Below are 24,161 nucleotides of genomic sequence, written 5' to 3'. Positions count from 1 at the left end.
GAAGCAGTGTGTACACTGCTAGTGAGTGGGTTAATATGCTGACCTTCTCCCTGGCCAGCTTTGACCTTTGCAGGTTCAGCTATTCATATTCTTTCCTCATTTTTACCGAGGTTCCACATAGCTTCACTTTATGCTTTTTCTGTTAATATTAACAGCTGTGATTAAAAGTTCTGTTCTATGACTGTGACCCCTCCATTCACCTTCCTCCCCCTCACAGGAGTAATTACATTAGAGAACTTGTAGGACATACATTTGCATGTCTAATCAAGGAGGAGAACAAACAATTAACTGTTTTTGTATTGCATGATTAATTCTAACCCAACCCCAACCCCCCGGAAAAATGACAGTTTTATTTTAAACACAAGTTTATAAAATAATACAATATTAATGTGCAGAGAACTTACCGTACTAGAAAACTGCTAATTTTAGGTTAGGTTTATCAAACGGAAAATCACTCGAACCCTGGTGTTTTCCATATTGGTGTTTTACTCTCCAATTTGAAACTGCTTTTTAAATACTCCACAATGTTTCCAGAATGTTTGCAATAAACATACTGGACTAAAATGTATTAACCTGGGAGACCTATTGATCATTGTACAGAAAGATAAGGGAAAAGAACTGAAAGTACATACGATAAAATTCAGATGACCAGAGCATTCGTATACTACTCGAAGGGTTAATTCCACCATTCTTCTGGCAGACCAAAATCTGTCCCTCCCATAAACCTCCCCCCTTAAAAGTTGGCAAGGACATAAAAGGTATGAAAGTGTAAAGGAGAGTGCAGGTTCGGACCATATTGCCTACTGACCGAAATGTCGGAAACAGGATTATCTTGGTAAAAGCAAAAATAAAAACAAAAAACAAAGAAGACCTCTTAACGTGAGGTAAGAAAACTAAATTATTCTTTTTTTGTTTTTATTATTCATAAAATTCCTCGAAAATATCAAGGAAAAACATGATTCGGGATGTTTTGTTGTTTTTTTTTTTCTTGTATTTTTGTAATTTTATTCTATTATCCAACTCCTGTATTGTCAAAGTTTGAATATTTCTATCTAAATTTTGCAATACTATTTTCAATTCACTATGATTTAGTATTTTGTGATAAAAAAAATATTTGTGCCCTTACTAAACATGTTAGATGTCATTTGCATACCTGTCATTCACACAGTTCTGTGATATTCACATGAATATTTATGTTTGCTCTTCCAATAGTACACGAAGTATGACTTACACACCACAATTTGCATTTTGCCATAGAGATACATTTCTGTGTACGGTCAATTTATTATGAAATAATCATAATTTTGGTGCATAGCACACATCGGTTAACAGTGTCTACTCTTTATGAACCTTAACCAGTAACTTTTAATCTTAATACATAGTTCTCATTCCTATACCAAACCACCATCTATAATTCTAAATCAGTGGTTCCAAAAGGAACATTTTAGGAATACAAATCTGTTTTCTTAACGTTATATATTGTTATTGTCCCTACTCTCATCCAGGCACAGGGACATTGCGCCCTGATCACTTATTTGACATTAAATGGTCTGAGTGATGGTGGTGCCCATTTAAACCTTGGGTCAAATGCCAAACTTGAATCCCCATGTATTTTCCATGTGTTCCCAATGGATAGCACTCACGGAACGTCTTCAGTAAATTATTTGCTGCAGCGTCATGGCCTCCTAAAGTCTAAAATCTTTTACATTGTGAAGAGTCTAATGAGGTTTTTTTTAGAATTCGTGCCATTATATAGTACGTCACAATTAAATAAGGGGTCACTGAGTAATTTTTCAATTGAACAATGGGTAGCCAACTAACTCATAATTCATGTATATAATTTTCATCCTTGACAAAAAAAATGTTAACCTTTGCCCTACATGATTTCTCTCAAATAACGTAGAAACGTGGGGCATTTCAGGGATGACCAACTAAGGATTTGCAGCATAATATACCACGTTATGTCCACAGAATAACATCCAATAGCTAGAATACAACTCTAGTACCTTCCTGTAACATTCATACATTCTTCTCACCTACATCGTTATGTAAATTAAATCAGGACCACGCAGATTAAGTGCACGTTTTTAAATCACTCAATATTATACCTCTTCCGGTGTGGTAAGTAAGGTAGGTCCTGACAGGTGAGGTGCCACACCAGCATATGAAATTATTATAGCCTCTAAGAATCATTACTAAGTGTACTAAGTAACTGTTGGAAGATTAGGAACTGAAGTGCTTTATTGGGTTTGGAGTGCCCTTTAACGTGACCCTGTTATACTGTTCACTTTCTGTAATTTGTTTCCATTTACCATCTGAAATTAGTTTTTTTTCACCCACCTTCTATGGAGCTTAATCAAGTTTTTGGCATACTCACCTTCTACCCAATGGACACAGTGCCGCCATTAGCTCGCCTTCATTGTGGTGAATCTTCATCAGTCACCAACTTTCATTGTTCAATCACCCAAAATATGGTAGTCAGTATAAAATGTTACTGCAAAGACAATTCTCTTTGAATCTGTATTTCATTGAATCAGTCAGGTTTCAAGAGAAAACACTTAATAAAATACGGTGTAATGTAAGCTTCTTATAACTCTAAGAATATATAGTTAGCTTATACATCTTTTTTTGGATCTCTTTAGACACTTAAGGGTTAAAAGACTTGTAATGATGTCTTCTTTAACCCCTTCAGGACGGAGTCAATAGTGCACGTTCTGATCAAAACAAAACGTAAACAAAAACTGGAATTTGCGCTATATGTCTGTTCACCCGTAGTTCCCCTCTTTCAAATTATATGCACCCACACTTATTATATATCATTTTGTTCAGGAGAAACAGGGCTTTAATCTATCATTAACTATTCATATATGGAACATAATTTATTATGAATAAAAGTAAAAAAAATGTGAGAAAATAAGATTTTTTTTTTAAATTTGCATTTCCGTCTGACATTTTAACTGTGAATGTCATAATACTGTTAGGTTTTACTGCAAAAAAAATGCACATATTTGTAATCAGCGATGTCTCACGAATACAACAGTACCCCCCCTTTAACAGGTTTTATGTTGTTTTGGAAAGTTACAGGGTCAAATATAGAACATTCCATTTTCAAATTGAAATTTGCCAGATTGGTAATGTTACCTTTGAGACGGTGTGGTAGCCCAGGAATGAGAATTACCCCCATAATGGCATACCATTTGAAAAAGTAGACAAGCCAAGATATTGAAAGTGGGGTATGTTTAGTCTTTTTTAGTAGCCACTTAGTCACAAACACTGGCCAAAGTTAGCGTTCATATTTGTTTTTGTGTGAAAAAAGCAAAAAACGAATATTTGGCCAGTGTTTGTGACTAAGTGGCTACTAAGAAAGACTGGACATACCCCACTTGCAATACCTCGGGTTGTCTACTTTTACAAATGGTATGCCATCATGGGGGTAATTCTCATTCCTGGGCTACCATACGCTCTCAAAGGCAACATAACCAATCTGGCAAATTTCAATGTGAAAAAAATGAAATGCAAGCCTTGTATGTGACTCTCTAACTTTCCAAAACACCATAAAACCTGTACATGGGGGGTACTGTTATTCTCGGGAGACTTCACTAAACACAAATATTAGTGTTTTAAAACAGTAAAACATATTACAACAATAATATAGACCATAAAAGTGCAGTTCGCTTGTAAAAAATGCAAAAAACGTCACTTTTACTTAAAATATCATCGTTGTAATACAATTTACCAGTTTGAAACACGAATATTTGAGTTCAGCGAAGTCTCCCGAGTAAAACAGTACCCCCTATGTACAGGTTTTATGGTGTCTTGGAGAGGTACAGGGTCAAATATAGTGCTTGCGAATTAAATTCTCTGCACTCTCTCCCTGTGTTGTCAGGCATGTCAATCAAATTTTAATTAATCAAATCACATAATTATGTTAAAAGATTACTTAAATATACACGTAGAATTTTAATATATATGCATTTATAGGTATTTAAATTCTACGTGTATACTAATGTAATCTTTTATGTAATTATATGTATTTATCTATATATATATATTTGCGGTTATTTGTATTTTATATATAGAATGTCATTCTAAGTGTATTTTGTTACCGATATATATATATTAATAACAAAATACAGTTAGAATTAAATTACATATGCATATATAATTTATATTAAATTTTGTTTCAATATTTTATTTATTTATTTTATTTATTTATTATTTTAATTATACGTATTTATATATAATATATATGTACATCTATTATATATATAATATATATACATATTATATATATGTAACGCCATTCTAAGTGTATTTTAATATTAATATATATACTTATATTAATATTAAAATACACTTTGTATGACGTTACATATATATAATATGTATATATATATATACATATTATATATATATATATATATATATATATATAAATATATTTAATTTATTTTTACACTTGTCTTTTATTTTTTTTTTTATACTTCCCACCAGCAGGGGGACTGTCTGATATTTCAAACAGTCCCCCTGCTGGCAGATCCACAGCCAGCTATAGGGGGCCATGTGATCGCTCTTTGAGAGCGATCACATGGCCCCCGGGGGCCTGATTTGCCGTGGTTGGGCTGCCTGGGCTGTGAGGCAGTCCTCCCGAAGCGGATCGCGGCGGAGGTAAGTACATCTTACCTCCAGGGGCTGGAAGCCGTTACGGCGTGCTATGCCGTCATAACGGCTTTAAAGCCCACTTAACCCGTGACGGCATAGCACGTCGTAACGGCGTTAAGGGGTTAACCCAATGTGAGATTTTGATTACTTATATGTATACATGTGAATTTTGTACACCTTGAGAATGGCTCCAGTTGTGGATTCCAGGCACTATAACCACTTATATCAGATACACTTAGGGCCATTAGGGCATGCTATGCCATTGAGAAAAAGGATGTCTTTAACATAGATATATATATATATATATATATATATATATATATATATTATATATACAGTATCTCACATTTTTGTAAATGCGTACTCACTTTTGTTGCCAACAGTTAAGACAATAATGGCTGTGTGTGGAGTTATTTTGAGGGGACAGTAAATTTACACTGTTATACAGGATTTACACTTACTACTTTACATTGTAGCAGAGTGTTATTAAGTGTTCTTGCATAGCAAGACCACTTAATGTTATCTCACATACATTTTATTATTATTATTATTAAGTGTTCTTGCATAGCAAACTTTGGCAATACTTAGATTATATATATATATATATATATATATATATATATATATGATCTAAGTATATATACACATATACATACACACACATACACTGTCTAGGTGTATTTTACTATTAATATATATATATAATGATATATATATATATATTAATATCAAATTACACGTAGACTGATACTGGTTAAATATATATATAATTATTGTTATATATATATTCAAATATAATATAAAAAAATATGTAAATACGTAAAAAAATAAAATTAAAAAATTAAAAATAAATAATTAAAAAATATATAGATGTGTGTTATTTCGTTCTAACTGTATTGTGATATTAATATATATATATATTTATATCAAAATACACGTAGAACGAAATAATATATATATCTATATACATAAATATATACGTATATATCACTATATATATACACCTATATATAATTAAAAATATAAATAAAATTATATATATATATACGTATATATACACATATGTATATATATATACATATATTAATTCTACACATATATTTATGTAATATTTTTACATAATTAGGTATCCTAATTAATTACAATTAGCGGGACCTGCCTGACAGCCCATGCCGAAAGTATAGGGAATTTAATTTGCTAGCACTATATTTAACCCTATAACTTTCCAAGACACCATAAAACCTGTACATGGGGGGTACTGTTTTACTCGGGAGACTTCGCTGAACACAAATATTAGTGTTTCAAAACAGTAAAATGTATTACAACGATGATATTGCCAGTAAAAGTGACGTTTTTTGAATTTTTCATATACAAACAGCACTTACAAGGACAATATTATTGCTGTGATACTTTTTACTGTTTTGAAACACAAATATTTGTGTTCAGCTAAGTCTCCCGAGTACAACAGTACCCCTCATGTACAGGTTTTATGGTGTTTTCAAAAGTTACAGCGTCAAATATAAGGCTTGTGTTTCATTTTTTTCACATTAAAATTCGCCAGATTGCTTACGATGCCTTTGTGACCCTATGGTAGCCCAAGAATGAAAATTACCCCTATAATGGCATACTATTTGCAATAGTAGACAACCCAAGGTATTGCAAATAGGGTATGTCCAGTCTTTTTTAGTAGCCACTTAGTCACAAACACTGGCCAAAATTGGCGTTTTTTGCATTTTTCACACACAAACAAATACTAACACTAACTTTGGCCAGTGTTTGTGACCAAATGGCTACTAAAAAAGACTGGACATACCCCATTTGCAATACCTTGGGTTGTCTTCTATTGCAAATGGTATGTCATTATGGGTGTAAATTTAATTCCTGGGCTACTATACAGTCTCAAAGGCAACGTAACCAATCTGGCGAATTTCAATTTTTAAATGTAACGTGCTATATTTGACCCTGTAACTTCCCAAAACACCATAAAACCTGTACATAGGGGGTACTGTTTTACACGTGAGACTTTGCTGAATACAAATATGTGTCATCTTCCGGCGCCGGCATCCCTACGCGGTGCGCGAGGGAGCTGAAGAGGAAGCACTCAGGGGAGAGTGCTCCCTTGCGCGCCCGCAGGAGCGGTTGTGGGGTGACAGCAGGGCCAGCCTCGGGGGGCCCGGAGGTGGCCGGCTCCTGGGCCCCCCAGGAGAAGAGGCTGGCCACAGTGGGTACATACCGGGTCGCAGCGACCCTGGTATGTACGCCACTGTATGTATGTGTAGTTGATGCAGTGTGCGTGTGTCTGTATGTATGTAGTGGATGCAGTGCGTGTGTAGTGCATGCAGTGTGTTTGTGTAGAGGTCAGTGTGTGTAAATATATGGGGTAGGATAGGGGCTGTGTTTTGTAAGCAATGGACATACTGCACAGGCAAAACTACCACTACAGCAGTGGCCTGGAGACCTGCTGAGCCATATCTGAATGTGCAGTTAACCCACCCCCAGCTCTCACAGCCAAATAAAACCATCCTGGGTGGACACATTTGACATTGTGAAAGTTCAAATTCTCCATTATCAATGCCGACGAGGAGGGGCAGCCCTAGGAAGCACACACTGTACGTCTAACTGTTCCTAAATTGTTTATCATTATGCTGTGGGATGGCACCACAACAGTCAAAGCAACAAAACCTCTACATTTTTCTGTCTTGGAAATTTTGTTTAAAGTATCAGCTTTAAGCATGTCAAGACTTTCTACACCAAACGAAGTCCAACATGGGAACCAGCTTCTCAAATGTTTTTTTTAAAAATGTAGAAGGGCTTGGAGGGGACCTGCTCAAATAGATTTTGGAATAATAAGGTGACTAGAATTGCACGCAGTACTCAGGGCCGGATTAAGAGCACACTGGGCCTGGTGCTGACAATCATTATGGGCCTAATTACGGAATCTTATCGACCAAAAACACTAAAACAGTCATACCTCCCAAGCGTCATGTATCTGATGGAGATGGTGCTGGAGGGAAACTCATAGGATGCAGCTATACGAAAACACATACTCTATGCTAATATCTCTCTAATTTATGCTTTCATCTTTCAAGTAAATCCATACCCACTAACAGCAGTGAAGCAGGAAGTCAATGGGCGGGGTAAAAGGGTGGGCCACTGCTGCGAATCACGTGACCAGACCTGCCAAAAGGGGAGAACATGCCCAAAAAGGGGGCATGTCTGTCCAAAGAATTTAAAGGACAGCCTGGCATGAATGCATGTCAGGCTGCCCACCAATCCTGCAGGCTGTCCAATTAAGGGCATATTATGCAGGCAGCACCCTGAGTTTGACATAAATGCGTCTAATGATGCGCTCACTCCATGCTTTCTAAGGACTGTCCCCTAGCACTCACTGGTCCACTTGTCTCCATACCTTCTTACTAGCAGGCAGAAGTTCCTGGTATATAGTCTGAGACAGAGAAAAGGTGTATGTAGTGAGTGTAGAAGAAAGGGTACATGCCACAGTGTTAAAGAGACCAACGTCTGCATTACCTAAACTAATTTTATTGTCAGCCAGTCCACACAAGTTTTGTTCACATACATCCCTCTTAAGCTTCCAAACTTAAAGGGACACTATAGTCACCAGAACAACTACAGCATATTGTATTTGTTCAGGCCTTTTGCAGTAAACATTGTCTTTTCAGAGAAAATAACTCCACTGGCCACTCCTTAGATGGGGCAGTTCTTCCTAGTGTGCAGCACTGCCATTCAGTGTCTCCACCCTCTGCATGCAGACACTGAACTTTCCTCATAGAGATGCATTGATTCAATGTATCTTTATGAGGAGATGCTGATTGGCCAGGGCTATGTTGGACTTGTGCTGGCTCTGCCCCTGATCTGCCTAGTTGACAGTCTCAGCCAATCCTATGGGGAAGTATTGTAATTTGCTCAGACCACCACTTCTGATGATGTCAGCAGACAGTCAGTTCAGAGGCAGAGCCAGCAGCTGCAGACTTGAATACTAGTTATATTTTACTATACTTAGGGAGGCAAGAAGGGACCAGATGGTTTTAACATAATCGGGTCAGAAATACATGATTGTGTTCCTGACCCTATAGTGCTCCTTTAACCCCTTAAGGACCAAACTTCTGGAATAAAATGGAATCATGACGTGTCAGACATGTCATGTGTCCTTAAGGGGTTAAGCAAGAGTATGTGAAGAGTAGTTAGGGTTGCCACCTTTCTTGGAAAAAAAATACCAGCCTTAATCATTTGTATAATCACAAGGAGTGACATCAGAGAAAATTCTGTAAAATCACCAACAAACTACTCACAGTTTGATTCTGCTGTATAGATGGATTGCTCACAGTGTCTCAGTCTCGCAAGTCACCCAGTGTCTCAGTGTCCCTATGCATTACAGTGTCAGTGTCCCCATGTAGCCCAGTCCCCTAGTCTCTCAGTGTCCCCATGTGTCCCAATGTCTCAGTGTGTCCCCATGTCACTAGGATACTGGGGACACAGTGAGACATGGGGACACTGAGAGACCCGGGGGCACTGAGAGACCCGGGGGCACTGAGAGACCCGGGGGCACTGAGAGACCCGGGGGCACTGAGAGACCCGGTGGCACTGAGAGACCCGGGGGCACTGAGAGACCCGGGGACACAGAGACATGGGGACAGAGAGACCCGGGGACACTGAGAGACCCGGGACACTGAGAGACCCGGGGACACAGAGACATGGGGACACAGAGACATGGGGACACAGAGACATGGGGACACAGAGACCCGGGGACACTGAGAGACCCGGGGACACTGAGAGACCCGGGGACACTGAGAGACCCGGGGACACTGAGACATGGGGACACTGAGACATGGGGACACGGAGACATGGGGACACGGAGACATGGGGACACTGAGACATTTAGGGAAACTGAGAGAAATGGGGACACTAAGACATTAGGGACACAGACACTGGGAGACATGGGGACACTGAAACATTTGGGGGACACCAAGACACTAGGGACACAGAGACATGGGAACACAGACACGGGGAGACTAGGGGACACTGGGAGACTAGGGGACACTGGCTGGGAAACAGACACATGGGGACACTGGGACATATAGGGACACTGGGAGACATGGTGACACTAGGCACACTGAGACACTAGGAACACAGACACTGGGAGACTTGGGGATACAGACACTAGCGACACTGGATGTGGAACACTGGGAGAAATGGGGACATAGTGTCTCCATGTCCCAATGTCTCAGTGTCTCCCAATGTCCCTATGTCTCACAGTGTCCCCATGTGTCTCGGCATCCCCATGTGTCCCAGTGTCCCCTAGTGTCTCAGTGTCCCCATGTGTCCCTGCTGCCTTTCCCCCTATCCCTCACTTACCTGAGCTGTAGAACTGCTGTCTGGACTATGTGCTGTGTTGCTGCTCCCCCACAGATCAGTAAGTAGTAGAGAGAGGCAGGGATATGCTGTAACTTCCTATCCCTGCCTCTCTCCACACACAGTGACCCCTAATGGCCGGTGCTGGTATTGCAGAGTAATTTCCATTTATTCGGAGAAAAATACCTGCATTTGTATTGCCGGTATTACTGCAATACTGGCACGGCCCAGCAGCCTCAAATATTGGCCTTGCCAGTAAAATACCAGTCAGGTGGCAAACCTAAGAGTATTGTGAATTTTTTTTTTTTTAAATGGGCCTATTCCATGGGCCTGGGCTTGGAGCTGCAGCTCCATCAGCCCCTATGTTAATCCGGCCCTGGCAGTACTATTTGATGACCGTATAAATGCTTGAAATAATGTGTTTCCTTCCACGCACGCAGCGTGAGTCAGAATGTTCTTGTTGGAATAATGTCTGAAAGTCTTACCGCTGCGTGCATTCATATAAATGATCTGATGAATGTTAAAACAGATCTGAAATATTTATACGTTCGGTTTCTATTCTGCATCTAAAACGGCTATAACTTGTGTTTTGGTTCCTATTAGATATTCTTTAATTAAAGATTCTTATAATTTGGACTAGCTAGTTTTATTTGAGAGGAGTCCAAATAAATATATCAGAGGGAGGGAGCCAAGTACCGGTATCATATATATATATATATATATATATATATATATATATATATATATATATATATATATATATATATATATACACACACACACCACAGAAAAATCAGAGGATCAATATATGAGGAAAAAGAACAAAAATATCATGGCACCATAAATTCATTAGAATAGAAAACACACTAAAGGCAATAAAAACACTCAGAAACATAAATGCATATCTGTCCAAATGTGCACAAAGCCCTCTGCCTATACATAGCCTTCTGGCTTATGTTTGTCCCTTCATGGCTGCTTCAGCTCCTTCTTATGTCCGTAGTTCTGCCAATGTTGTACCCACATTCCATTTATCCCTTTCTTGGCTATCATCCTCCCCCCCCCCCCCCCCCAATCATCTTTTAGTTGCCTTTATTATAGCTTAAAATCTGCCATACGAAACCCCCGCCATTTGTCCCTTATAGCCGCTCTTAGATGCTTAGCTTTATTCCCTCAATGTCATACTACATTATCCTTGTCATTTGTTTTTGTATCATCTCCCCGTGAAACTTTTTTAAAAATAAGGCACTTTTTAAATCTAATAGACTAATACCAAATGCAAGATATGTAGTTATTTGCCACTTTGTTTTCCTTTACATGTTGAATTGATTCATTTTCTTGAATTGTCGTCCGCACGTGTATAGGCATTATGTATTCAGCCTGAAATCCATGATTCGCAGATAATCACAGGAGAGCCTTGGGCGGACTGATCTCTGGCACAGTTTGTTAATAAAGAAACTGCTTTCATGCCCTAAACGCTACTTATTCCATCAGATAACAAGTCTATTTCCAGACAAACTAGTTACACAGCAATAAAGTACTTGCCTGCAGATGGTGTGAGCAGTAAAAATGGTTAACTCTTCATCACCAGCACAAACAAGAAAATTCTTTAGAGAAATACATATATCAGGCAGTGAACCACATATTTTAAAGCAACTATTAGCACAAGCGTAATCAAAACATAACTAAAAAATAAAAGCCCAGAATGATTTGCACGAATGGTGACTGAAGAATGTGTTTTGAATTCATTCATTTACAGCCTACATTTGACCTGTTTTTTTGGGTGACAGGAAAATATCTATTCAAAACTAATTTTCTCACCTATGTATTCTTTGCACTATAACCACTACAATATTTTGTAGTGGTTATGGTGCTTGCAGAGTTCCTTCAGTAGTGGGGAAAGTGATGGAAACCATGTTAAAGGATAGGATTGTTGAACATCTAAAAACACATGGATTACAAGATCAGAGACAACATGGGTTTACTTCAGGGAGATCATGCCAAACTAATCTTATTGATTTTTTTGATTGGGTAACTAAAATTATAGATCAGGGTGGTGCAGTAGACATTGCTTACCTAGATTTCAGTAAGGCTTTTGACACTGTTGCACATAGAAGGCTTATCAATAAACTGCAATATTTAAGTTTGGATTCCAATATTGTTGAATGGGTAAGGCAGTGGCTGAGGGTTGTAGTCAATGGAGTATATTCGAAGCTTGGGCTGGTCACCAGTGGTGTACCTCAGGGATCTGTACTTGGACCCATTCTCTTTAATATTTTTATTAGTGATATTGCAGAAGGTCTTGATGGTAAGTTATGTATTTTTGCTGATGATACTAAGATATGTAACAGGGTTGATGTTCCAGGAGGGATAAGCCAAATGGCTAATGATTTAGGTAAACTAGAAAAATGGTCAGTGTTGTGGCAACTGACATTTAATGTTGATAAGTGCAAGATAATGCATCTTGGACGTAAAAACCCAAGGGCAGAGTACAGAATATTTGATAGAGTCCTAACCTCAACATCTGAGGAAAGGGATTTAGGGGTGATTATTTCAGATGACTTAAAGGTAGGCAGACAATGTAATAGAGCAGCAGGAAATGCTAGCAGAATGCTTGGTTGTATAGGGAGAGGTATTAGCAGTAGAAAAAGGGAAGTGCTCATGCCATTGTACAGAACACTGGTGAGACCTCACTTGGAGTATTGTACGCAGTACTGGAGACCGTATCTTCAGAAGGATATTGATACTTTAGAGAGGGTTCAGAGAAGGGCTACTAAACTGGTTCATGGATTGCAGGATAAAACTTACCAGGAAAGGTTAAAGGATCTTAACATGTATAGCTTGGAGGAAAGACGAGACAGGGAGGATATGATAGAAACATTTAAATACATAAAGGGAATCAACACAGTAAAGGAGGAGACCATATTTAAAAGAAGAAAAACTACCACAACAAGAGGACAGTGTCTTAAATTAGAGGGGCAAAGGTTTAAAAATGATATCAGGAAGTATTACTTTACTGAGAGGGTAGTGGATGCATGGAATAGCCTTCAGCTGAAGTGGTAGAGGCTAACACAATAAAGGAGTTTAAGCATGCGTGGGATAGGCATAAGGCCATCCTAACTATAAGATAAGGCAGGGACTAATGAAAGTATATAGAAAATTGGGCTAACTAGATGGGCCGAATGGTTCTTATCTGCTGTCACATTCTATGTTTCTATGTTTCCTTGTACTTGTTTTGACTTTTGCACACCTTCTGTCTACTGGCCAAAATGCTTTCTATTAATTCAAACCCATTGCTTCCAATAAAAGTATATAGACACTGGATTAATCTGGCATTGTTTTATGCACATTGTGTTTCAAAAATTCTGCCAAAGCACAGCCGAGGTGTGGATGAAAGGTCATCAGATTTATCCAGTGATAGGAACACAATATTACTGTGTAAAGGAAGGGGAGCATTGCAAATACTGCAATTAGAATTCTGGAGGTAGCGCAAGCTTGATATATCGATATAAATTAACACAACATTACTGCGTGGGGAAAGGGGAGCATCATAAATACTGTGATTAGAATTCTGGAGATAGCACATGCTTGATAAATCGATATGCATTTTTTTTTTAATTACAAGCATAATAACATTTAGAGACACATTATTAGTCGATCTATGAAATATGGTAAGCTATGTAGATATTAATATTAATTTTATTTCTTTTTTCTTCATCAGGTTAACTGTGGATCATTAATATGCGAGGCCAGATTACATTATCTGTCGTCATTGGACTCTATCTGGTAATGTGAGGTATACAATTAAGAAAGATGATAGGGGGGAGAGGGGAGGGAAGGTTATTTATAAAGCGCAATTCAGATATAAATTCTATACGTGGAATAATTGCTTTGGAAGGTTGGAAACTAACGCAACATTTCGTCTGATGGTGCCACCTATAGAACTTTTCCCTCAGAATTACTCTTTATTAATAACCCACACCGACACAAATCTGCATAATGCCTAATAATTTTAACAAGTCACCCAGAAGCACAGGCAATGTGATAATTAGGAATTTAAATGACACAGTATGATGATGAGGACACTGTAACAAAACACAGCCTGAAACACAAACTACAAGACTAATGGCGATATATGTTCTTTAGAAAATCCTTGTTTTAAACTACAGCATATCAATGAAATATTCATGTCTTATAAACCATTACATTATTGCGCGAAACATATGTAAGTGCATCTGTCGGGCTGTATCGCGTGGGCTTGGTTGATTAAACATTAAATTGTAGAGAGTTAAAAATTAGATGCTCGGGGGCGTGGCCAGCCGAGCAGCAGAGAAGACGTGTTTGCACAGAGCTCTGTCCCAGATAGCAGAAAAAGCCGCTTTAAACACCGAAATTAAAAACCTAAATAAGCTGAAAGCCAACTACCCCCACACGGAAGGTACTATGGGGCGAAAAAACTAAAAACCTCGCCATCCAGAGGCTCCAAAATCGCAGGATATACGATTATCTTTTGAGAGGCCTACACCGCGGGCCCAAGCCAAAATGGCGCCCGACCCACGTAGTGAAGATGAGGCCTTGGATAACTTCCAAGAGGAGGAAGACGCCCAGACCACACAGTCGGAGGAGACCCCGTATAACGAGTCGGAATCAGAGGAGGACTCCTCACCGGCTACAAAGAGGGATATTAAAAATCTCCTGCTGGATATGCGGCGGGTGTGGAAGGCTGACCTCCTAGACACTCACACGGAAATAGGTGCCCTCAAACAGCGGGTCGCAGCACTCGAAACTAAGGAATCAAATACAATCAAGAGTGTGCAAGAGTCCCACAACAATCTGCAAGCACTAACAGACCAAGTACAGAAACTTACCAGGTCATTGGTAGTGATGGAGTATAGACACAGAAGGAGGAACATCCGCCTCCGCGGCATTCCGGAGAGTATTGAGGGAGAAGCGGTAATGCCTTTTCTTCGACGCTTCATGGCCTCGCTAGGCATAGGAAGCAATACGAGCGCAGAAACATTGACATCAGCGTTCCGGGTCCGTAAAGCGGCAGCTGCCCCTGCGGACGCCCCAAGAGACGTAATTGCCGCGACTAGAGACATTATTACCCGATCCACAATCATGGCTAAATCGAGAGAGCTGGGCTCCTTTCAATTTGAAGGATGCGAGATAGCCATATACGGAGACCTCCCTTTTGCCGTCCTCGCAGTCAAAAGACAGCTGATACAGGTGGCAAGACAGCTGAGAGACGCGCGGATTAGATACCGATGGGGAGCGGACGGCTCTCTACTAGTAGCACAGGGGACCGACCTACTTACCCTCTCATCTTCTGAGAAAAAAGAAACTTTCCTCCAACAACAGTCCATTTGGGTTACGTTAGAATTTGGTAATCACACAGTAGTTCGTATAGGTGTGATTTATAGGCCCCCAGGACAAATTGAAGAGTTAGATAATCTACTAGTTGAAGAAATAGCTAAAATGACAATGAAGGGGGAAGTTATCACCATGGGTGACTTTAATCTTCCTGATGTGAATTGGAAAACAAAAATAGCTACTTGTGCCAGAAGCACGCATATTCTAAACTCCCTACTGGGATTGTCTCTAAAACAAGTCGTTGAGGAGCCAACTCGTAAAGAGGCCATACTAGATTTAGTGTTAACAAATGGAGATTTGGTATCAGATATTACTGTAGGTGAAAGTTTAGGATCCAGTGATCATCAGTCAGTGTGGTTTAATATAAGAACAGTGACTTAGTCACACCACACAAAAACAAAAGTTTTAGACTTTAGAAAAACAGACTTTTCTAAAATTAGAATATGTGTAAAGGAGTCATTATCAGACTGGAGCAACTTAAATGGAGTCCAAAATAAATGGGATTATTTAAAAGCTGCACTACTGAAGGCAACAGAAAATTGCATTAGGCTTGTCAGTAAAAGCAAAAAATTCAAGAAACCACTGTGGTACTCCGCAGATGTGGCCAAAATAGTAAAAAACAAAAAGTTAGCATTTAGTAATTATAAAAAAACCCAGAGTGAGGAAGACAGAATGACCTATAAGATTAGGCAGAGAGAGGCTAAGCAAGTTATAAGAGCTTCCAAATCACACACAGAAGAGAAAATAGCACAGTCAGTAAAAAAGGGGGACAAAACTTTTTTTAGATACATAAATGAGAAAAGAAAAGTAAAACAAGGATTAGTTAGATTAAAAACAAAAGAAGGAAGGTATGTAGATGAGGATAAAGGTCTAGCTGACTGCCTCAATGAATATTTTTGCTCGGTATTTACAGCTGAAAATGAAGGAAAGGGACCTCTGTTAAAAAAAAGGATAAATGAGTCATTTATTACATGTGAGTTTACAGAGGAAGAGGTTATATTGCAACTGTCAAAAGTAAAGACAAATAAGTCAATGGGACCTGATGGAATACACCCAAAGCTATTAAAAGAGCTTAGTGGTGTACTAGCAAAACCATTAACAGATTTATTTAACCAATCATTGTTAACAGGAGTAGTCCCAGAAGATTGGAAGTTAGCGAATGTTGTGCCCATTCACAAGAAAGGTAATAAGGAGGAGTCGGGCAACTATAGGCCAGTAAGCCTTACTTCAGTAGTGGGGAAAGTGATGGAAACCATGTTAAAGGATAGGATTGTTGAACATCTAAAAACACATGGATTTCAAGATCAGAGACAACATGGGTTTACTTCAGGGAGATCATGCCAAACTAATCTTATTGATTTTTTTGATTGGGTAACTAAAATTATAGATCAGGGTGGTGCAGTAGACATTGCTTACCTAGATTTCAGTAAGGCTTTTGACACTGTTGCACATAGAAGGCTTATCAATAAACTGCAATCTTTGAGTTTGGATTCCAATATTGTTGAATGGGTAAGGCAGTGGCTGAGTGACAGGCAACAGAGGGTTGTAGTCAATGGAGTATATTCGAAGCTTGGGCTTGTCACCAGTGGGGTACCTCAGGGATCTGTACTTGGACCCATTCTCTTTAATATTTTTATTAGTGATATTGCAGAAGGTCTTGATGGTAAGGTGTGTCTTTTTGCGGATGATACTAAGATATGTAACAGGGTTGATGTTCCAGGAGGGATAAGCCAAATGGCAAATGATTTAGGTAAACTAGAAAAATGGTCAGAGTTGTGGCAACTGACATTTAATGTGGATAAGTGCAAGATAATGCATCTTGGACGTAAAAACCCAAGGGCCGAGTACAGAATATTTGATAGAGTCCTAACCTCAACATCTGAGGAAAGGGATTTAGGGGTGATTATTTCTGAGGACTTAAAGGTAGGCAGACAATGTAATAGAGCAGCAGGAAATGCTAGCAGAATGCTTGGTTGTATAGGGAGAGGTATTAGCAGTAGAAAGAGGGAAGTGCTCATGCCATTGTACAGAACACTGGTGAGACCTCACTTGGAGTACTGTACACAGTACTGGAGACCATATCTTCAGAAGGATATTGATACCTTAGAGAGAATTCAAAGAAGGGCTACTAAACTGGTTCATGGATTGCAGGATAAAACTTACCAGGAAAGGTTAAAGGATCTTAACATGTATAGCTTGGAGGAAAGACGAGACAGGGGGGATATGATAGAAACATTTAAATACATAAAGGGAATCAACACAGTAAAGGAGGAGACTATATTTAAAAGAAGAAAAACTACCACAACCAGAGGACATAGTCTTAAATTAGAGGGACAAAGGTTTAAAAATAATATCAGGAAGTATTACTTTACTGAGAGGGTAGTGGATGCATGGAATAGCCTTCCAGCTGAAGTGGTAGAGGTTAACACAGTAAAGGAGTTTAATCATGCGTGGGATAGGCATAAGGCTATCCTAACTATAAGATAATGCCAGGGACTAATGAAAGTATTTAGAAAACTGGGCAGACTAGATGGGCCGAATGGTTCTTATCTGCCGTCACATTCTATGTTTCTATGTTTCTATGTAACAACTGACAGCTACCTCGAAACTGCCTGCGACGACCCAGAAGCCGAAGATAGGTGCACAAGGACTTAACAGAATCCAACCGTTAAACACAAGAGCTCGACCCCTGGCTAAACCACGTCTCATTTAGATACACATCGCCCACAGCGGTCTTCTAAAACTGCCAACTACTTGACATTGGGACACAATACCTACCCACCACTACACCGTCCATAATTGTGAACTCATAACAAGTCAACGGCAAATACAGCCATAAAACATATGGACCACATACTAGCCCCCAACCAGTGAATATTTACTTGGCTTTGAGTTACTGAATATTCCTCAGTTAAATGTTTTATACTCTATGCTAGCTGAAACCTAGAGGCGAACTTGTATAGATCACACTGCACATTAATATGTCGATGCCTACTTATGTAATAATATACAGGTTAGCTATACTATATGTTGTGTATGGTACATATCTAAGCTTATTGCCTTATATCTAACTGTACTGCCTACACTTTAACATGTATTTTACCATACTCCACCGCATGCCACACCCAATAAGACTTCGCAGAGACCACATATAAAACTACAGATCTTTTCCTTAGATCCTCTGTAACGGGCCCACACATGCCCGATTTATATGCCTCAATGCGTATGTAATACTGTGTTAATGACAGTCTCCTCTCGTATATACCAACCACTGAATAGGGTTCAAGAGTCAATCACTCATAGTCCACAACGTACACCAAAAGCCGAGGCCTAAATATACTTTAAATATGCTTTAAATATGCTTTATATATATAAGTTGATTTATATGTTAATTACGCTCTGTTATATATGCTCTATGCAAATGTGTCACTTACCTTCTGTAACCTCATACCTTGATGCAGATATTTTCTTTGGAATTGGAAACTCCAATAAAATACAAATTTAAAAAAAAAAATTAGATGCTCATAAAGGCTGTGTTGGAATGTAATTGCAGTTTTAAAGTAGTCAAAAGATAGCATTAAACAAAGAAGGGACTACTTAGTCTTGTGTACTTTCCTCCACTTGACAAAAGGCAGAGCTCCAGCCTTGCCCGTGCCACTGCACACCAAGTGGTGACGTCACCATCACGGGTCTTGGCAAAATATTCAACGACCCCAGGAGCTATGAGCAGCATTTGATTGTAGAATTAAGTTTTACTCAGATCTGGAGAAGGAAGTGCCCTCTAATGGCTGTCAGGAAAACCGCAGCCACAAGAGGTGTATTTATCCCTGCAAGGTAAAGATTGCAGTTTCTACAAAACTGCAATGATTTACATTGCAGGGTTAAAGGGACTCTCCAGTGGCAGGAAAACAATCTGTTTTCCTGGCACTGCAGGTCCCCTCTCCCTCCCACCTCTCATCTCCGGTTGCTGAAGGGGTTTTCCCCTTCAGTCACTTACCAGAGGCAGCAACATGTCCCACGTCGCTGCTTCTTCCTCGCATGCGCATTAGACCTCTCCATAGGAAAGCATTGAAAATGCTTTTCAATGCTTTCCTATGGGGATTTTAGCGACGCTGGAGGTTCTTCACACAGCGTGAGGACGTCCAGCGACGCTATAGCACAGATAATCTGTGCTATGATCCCGGAAGTGCCCTCTAGTGGCTGTCTAGTAGACAGCCACTAGGGGAGGACTTAACCCTGCAAGGTAATTATTGCAGTTTATGAAAACTGCAATAATTACAGTTGCAGGGTTAAGAGTAGTGGGAGTTTGCACCCAGACCACTCCAATGGGCAGAAGTGGTCTGGGGGCCTGGAGTGTCCCTTTAAAATGATAGGAGCACTGTATCCAGACTACTTCATGGAGATGAAGTGGTCTGGGTGACTCCAGTGGTCCTATAAGTCTGTACAATTACATTGAAGTATCTCGTTACAGGATTATTCATTAAAGTGAGGATACAAATCTTCTAATTATCGATGTACTTCTACTGAGATGCGTTTCTGCATGTTTACCTTGTGTGTTGCATTCAACATCTGCTATTATATTGCAGGTTTGCAGGGGAAGGTGCGAATCCGACTGTGACCATCCCAAACAGTGAGTAACCAGTCTCTATAGCTGCAATGATTCAACTTAGATTTATAATAAATAGCAAATGAGGACACTGTTAAACCAGAACACATGATTCTGAAGGCATCTTGGCTGCTGCCAGACCAACAGCTGACATTCTATGGCAATGCACAACCCATATACTTAAAGCGGCTCTGTAACCCCCGTACCCAAAATGAGTAAAATAAAATGAATATATGAATAAAATCGTTATGAAATACTCATGTTAGCGGAGTTAGAGATTCTCTGAAATTCCAACCCAGTCAAAAGATTTACAGAGAAAAAAATAAGGATTCCTTTATTCAGTATTTTTCCCAACGCTTGACAAAATGGGGAGTTACCTTTTATTGAGCTTGTCATTTCTACCAGCCGTCACAGCGACAGATGTAGGGGGAAAAAACACTTTCTATTGAGGATCCTGTGGTCCCGCAGGATTCTCCATAAATATTGTACTCTCAATCATGCGTGAGAGTACAGCACTGATGTAGCTGAAGAGAACGGCCCTCCCCCATGGCCACCGGACCCCGAATGGCGAAATCATCATGCAGAGTCTTTGCAAATTAAGTGGGTAAAAACATATTTAAAATAACAAATGAGGGAATCTTCAGTGGCCCACACCCAGTCATCATTTGATTTGGTTAAAAATATCAATAACATAGTAATTTACATATGATACAATAAACATGATTATAATATATAATTTGTAGAGTCATGGTCTCAGAAAAGGAAATATGCCTAAACAAATATCTAGAGATCATTATTTCTCCTTTCTCCTGCAGCTGCTCCAAGACAGAGTGGGTAAACCAGTGGTACATATGGTAAGTAACCGAGAGTCTCCAGTAATGTGGGAGCAACAAGGTGATCCATGATGTTCTATTTGGTTCTATGTGAAGTGGAGTACACCGTGAGATAGATCCACATTGCTCTAGAGCAGGGGTGCCCAAAAGGTAGATCCCCAGATATTTTAGTTTCCTCGATGCTTTGTCATTGTAAAAGGATTCTAAAGGCATGCAATGCATCAAGGGAGTTCTACAACATCTGGGGATCTATCTTTTGGGTACCCCTAATCTAGACTATGGCATGTTATTTGTGGTTTTAGTTCTTGTGCCTCCACTGTCGCACCGTGTGTGCTTTCTGGCTGCTTGTGGCTTCCATTTATATTTATGTTTACAGCCGTGGTCACTCTTCTTTACTTCCAACCTACCCTGTTTTGCATTAGTGACATTAGTGAGGTTTTTTGCCAACTTGCAGGTCTTTGTAACACTCCCATATTGCTCTGCTGGACTTTCTGCTCTTCACAGACCTGGATTACCGACACCACATAGCTGCAGAGGGAACGATAAAACTGGACATTTTCCAATTCACTTCTTTCTCTCCTCCCAGGTGATCTGTGAGTGCGCTCGATGGCACAGGGATATGAGCAATTTTATAACTGCAATCTCAGAGTTAGAAGTAGACAGACAACGTGGGGATCCAGAAACACAGATATTAAAGGGAAACTATAGTCACCCAGACCACTTAAAATTTTTTTTTTAGAAAGTGCAATGTTTACATTGCAGGTTAAGCCCACCTCTACTCGCTGTTAGTATGACAGCCATTAAGGGCTCACTGAACGAGTACAACTCGACCACAAGACACAGAAGCCTCCATAGGAAATCACTGATTCGACTTACTATGGGGAAGTTTGAATGCACCGTGCACTTTGAATGTACATTTGAAGGCACACTAGGCCCCCAATGCTCCTCTATGAGAAACATTGGATTGGATATTGACGAGGGAGGCCATGCCTCCTCCATGATGTCACAAGATGTGGAGAGGTACGTAAAACAGATTTGTATTCCTAACACCATAGTGTTCCTTTAGGAGAGAGCTGAGAGACAGGGGATCAAACACATTGGGGATCAGAGACAAATATAAAGGGACATAATGAGAGAGAAACAGAAGAAGGTGCCACCAGATTCCAGGCCGGAACATCTGAAGCATGTAATCACTTCAAAGTTTGAAAATGATCCTTGGTATATCCTCAGGCAAGCGGGAGTCTTGATTAGAGTCTTGTAGGAGTTGGCCAAGGCTGCTCTCAGACCTGTAGAGCTAGCTATGTATGTCTTTACCACACAGGGGTTACAATTTAATACATGCTAAAAACGTTCCTACTACCAACACCACAACAGCTGATTTTATAAAACATATTTTGTGATTATTTTCAGTTATTAGGCATTACAATATATTTTGGAATCCACCTTTTGGTTGGTACTATGCATCACTCTAATTCTGCACAGAGATCACTAGCGTTCTAGATTCTATTTGTTCTCCTGCCAACACCTTATTTACCTTATTATAGGCTGGTAGTCACTGCAGGGATTCTGCTCCTGATTTTTGGAATTACCTGTGCCTGCCTGCGCTGCTACTACTTGCGACAGCAGTCCTGCCCAGAGGGAGGAGGAGAGAGGCCATGTGAAGTCACAGTTATAGCAATCGACCACGACAGCACAATTCAAAGCACTATTACATGTATGTTTGCAAGCTTTCGTATTAATTTCTTATCGGAGAGTTATTCCATAACAACTGCTGCAGCCTCCCTTCTGTATCACATGTCCGTTATACTAAATGCATCAAGCATATTTTAAAGGGACTGGTTTGTAATGTCTGCTACACTTGGAATACCCAATAATAATAATAATATAGAATCTCTGGTTAGTGTATTAACACATACGTGTCTAATCTCTAAGGGAGAAAAGCAGAAAGCTATCAAAGTGTATTTAATTATTAAATATGCTAGTAGAGGTTAGGATCCCTGAACTACATTATCATGAAGAGCAATTGGCAAAACAAGAATGACTTGCACTGCGATGATTCATCATCAGTGTTATGTTCATTAATAATGTTTCTGCATGGTACAGTGCTTGGTCTAGTTTAAAAATGGAATGTATGCATACAGCTGGCACAAAATCCTCCATACTGCAAAATGATTTGGGGTGCTTTTGATTAATGGCTTTACTGACCTCAGCACCCGCACAAAATGCCACCAAAACATTCAATTTACATGCTATTCAAAGTGCACGAAAATTACATTAGTATATCAAAAGTCCTGTGAAATTATGGCATTCTCTGACTCCACAAAAATACATTTTTTGACTGATACACTATTACCTTATAAAGCACCTGTTTTATATATGAGATTGTACGTTCTCCAAAAAGGATTTAAAATAAATAAATAAAAAAAATAGGACAGTTGAGAAATCCAGTTATCCAAAGTCATTGCTAGTCATTTGCCTATAAATCAATTTAAGTTTAACAACATTCCTGCTCTATATCATTTATAATCTTCCTGTATTAAATTAGGTATAAAACCATGTTAATTATTTAAATATTGAAGTACTTTACGCTCATTATCCAAGTAATTTCATAATTATATTTGTTTAACATAATTATGTTAGGAAGGGATGATGTCATGTAGTGATGTCATTGTAGCCTCAAGGAAAAAACTAAATTAAAAAAATAAACTGCTTTTTTTTTTACTAAACCTAAAATTGCAAGTTATGCAAAAGTTATTAAGAATAATTTTTCCACCAAATTCTATTTTAAGGCTCATCTATCCTGGCTTACGATATGAGATTCTGATATGTCATTCTTTACAATTCCCAGTTTAATATATAGCCCCAACATGAACTATTTCTACACCAACTACATATTAGCTTCTGCCTTGACGACATCTCATAACTGTTACTGTAGTTCGTGCTGGCTCTGTGTCACATTTATATTTGTTGTTGTGTTTTTGTTCGTTTTTTTTCACTTTAGCTCTGCAATCTGTGTTTGGCCCAGCTGCCCGTAGAATATTTGCTGTGTCTCACACCCATGTCCCACCACCCCAGTTCACTCCTGGACTGGAGACCCCACCATGCTATGATGAAGCCTTGAGAATGAGTCGTTTTACCGTTGCTCGCAGTAACCACCTGGGATGTCATCTCACTCCAGTCTTGGAGGAGAAAAATGAAATTCCTCTACCAAAGCAAACTCCAAAGTAGAGAAAGTAAGAAATCAATTTATGGTCATTGGAAATTATTCATGGAAAACACTGCAAGTGAGGATTTTCTATTTATCTGGACATCCCAGTGTA

General features: G+C 39.2%; 1 protein-coding gene across 1 annotated transcript; it reads left to right on the top strand.

The window, feature by feature from the left end:
* Positions 1-778: 778 nt before the first annotated feature.
* TMEM52B (transmembrane protein 52B) lies at positions 779-24,161 on the top strand. Its single transcript, XM_063435366.1, has 6 exons — positions 779-884; positions 13,751-13,815; positions 19,989-20,032; positions 20,824-20,862; positions 22,386-22,555; positions 23,843-24,161. Exons 2-6 carry the CDS (start codon positions 13,771-13,773, stop codon positions 24,067-24,069), a joined length of 525 nt encoding a protein of 174 aa, XP_063291436.1. The 5' UTR covers positions 779-884; positions 13,751-13,770; the 3' UTR covers positions 24,070-24,161.

This window comes from Pelobates fuscus, chromosome 10 (genome assembly GCF_036172605.1).
Source record: "Pelobates fuscus isolate aPelFus1 chromosome 10, aPelFus1.pri, whole genome shotgun sequence".
NCBI classification, from domain to species: domain Eukaryota; kingdom Metazoa; phylum Chordata; class Amphibia; order Anura; family Pelobatidae; genus Pelobates; species Pelobates fuscus.
Note: the sequence above shows the minus strand (reverse complement) of the source record. Positions and strands in the feature narration are given on the sequence as shown.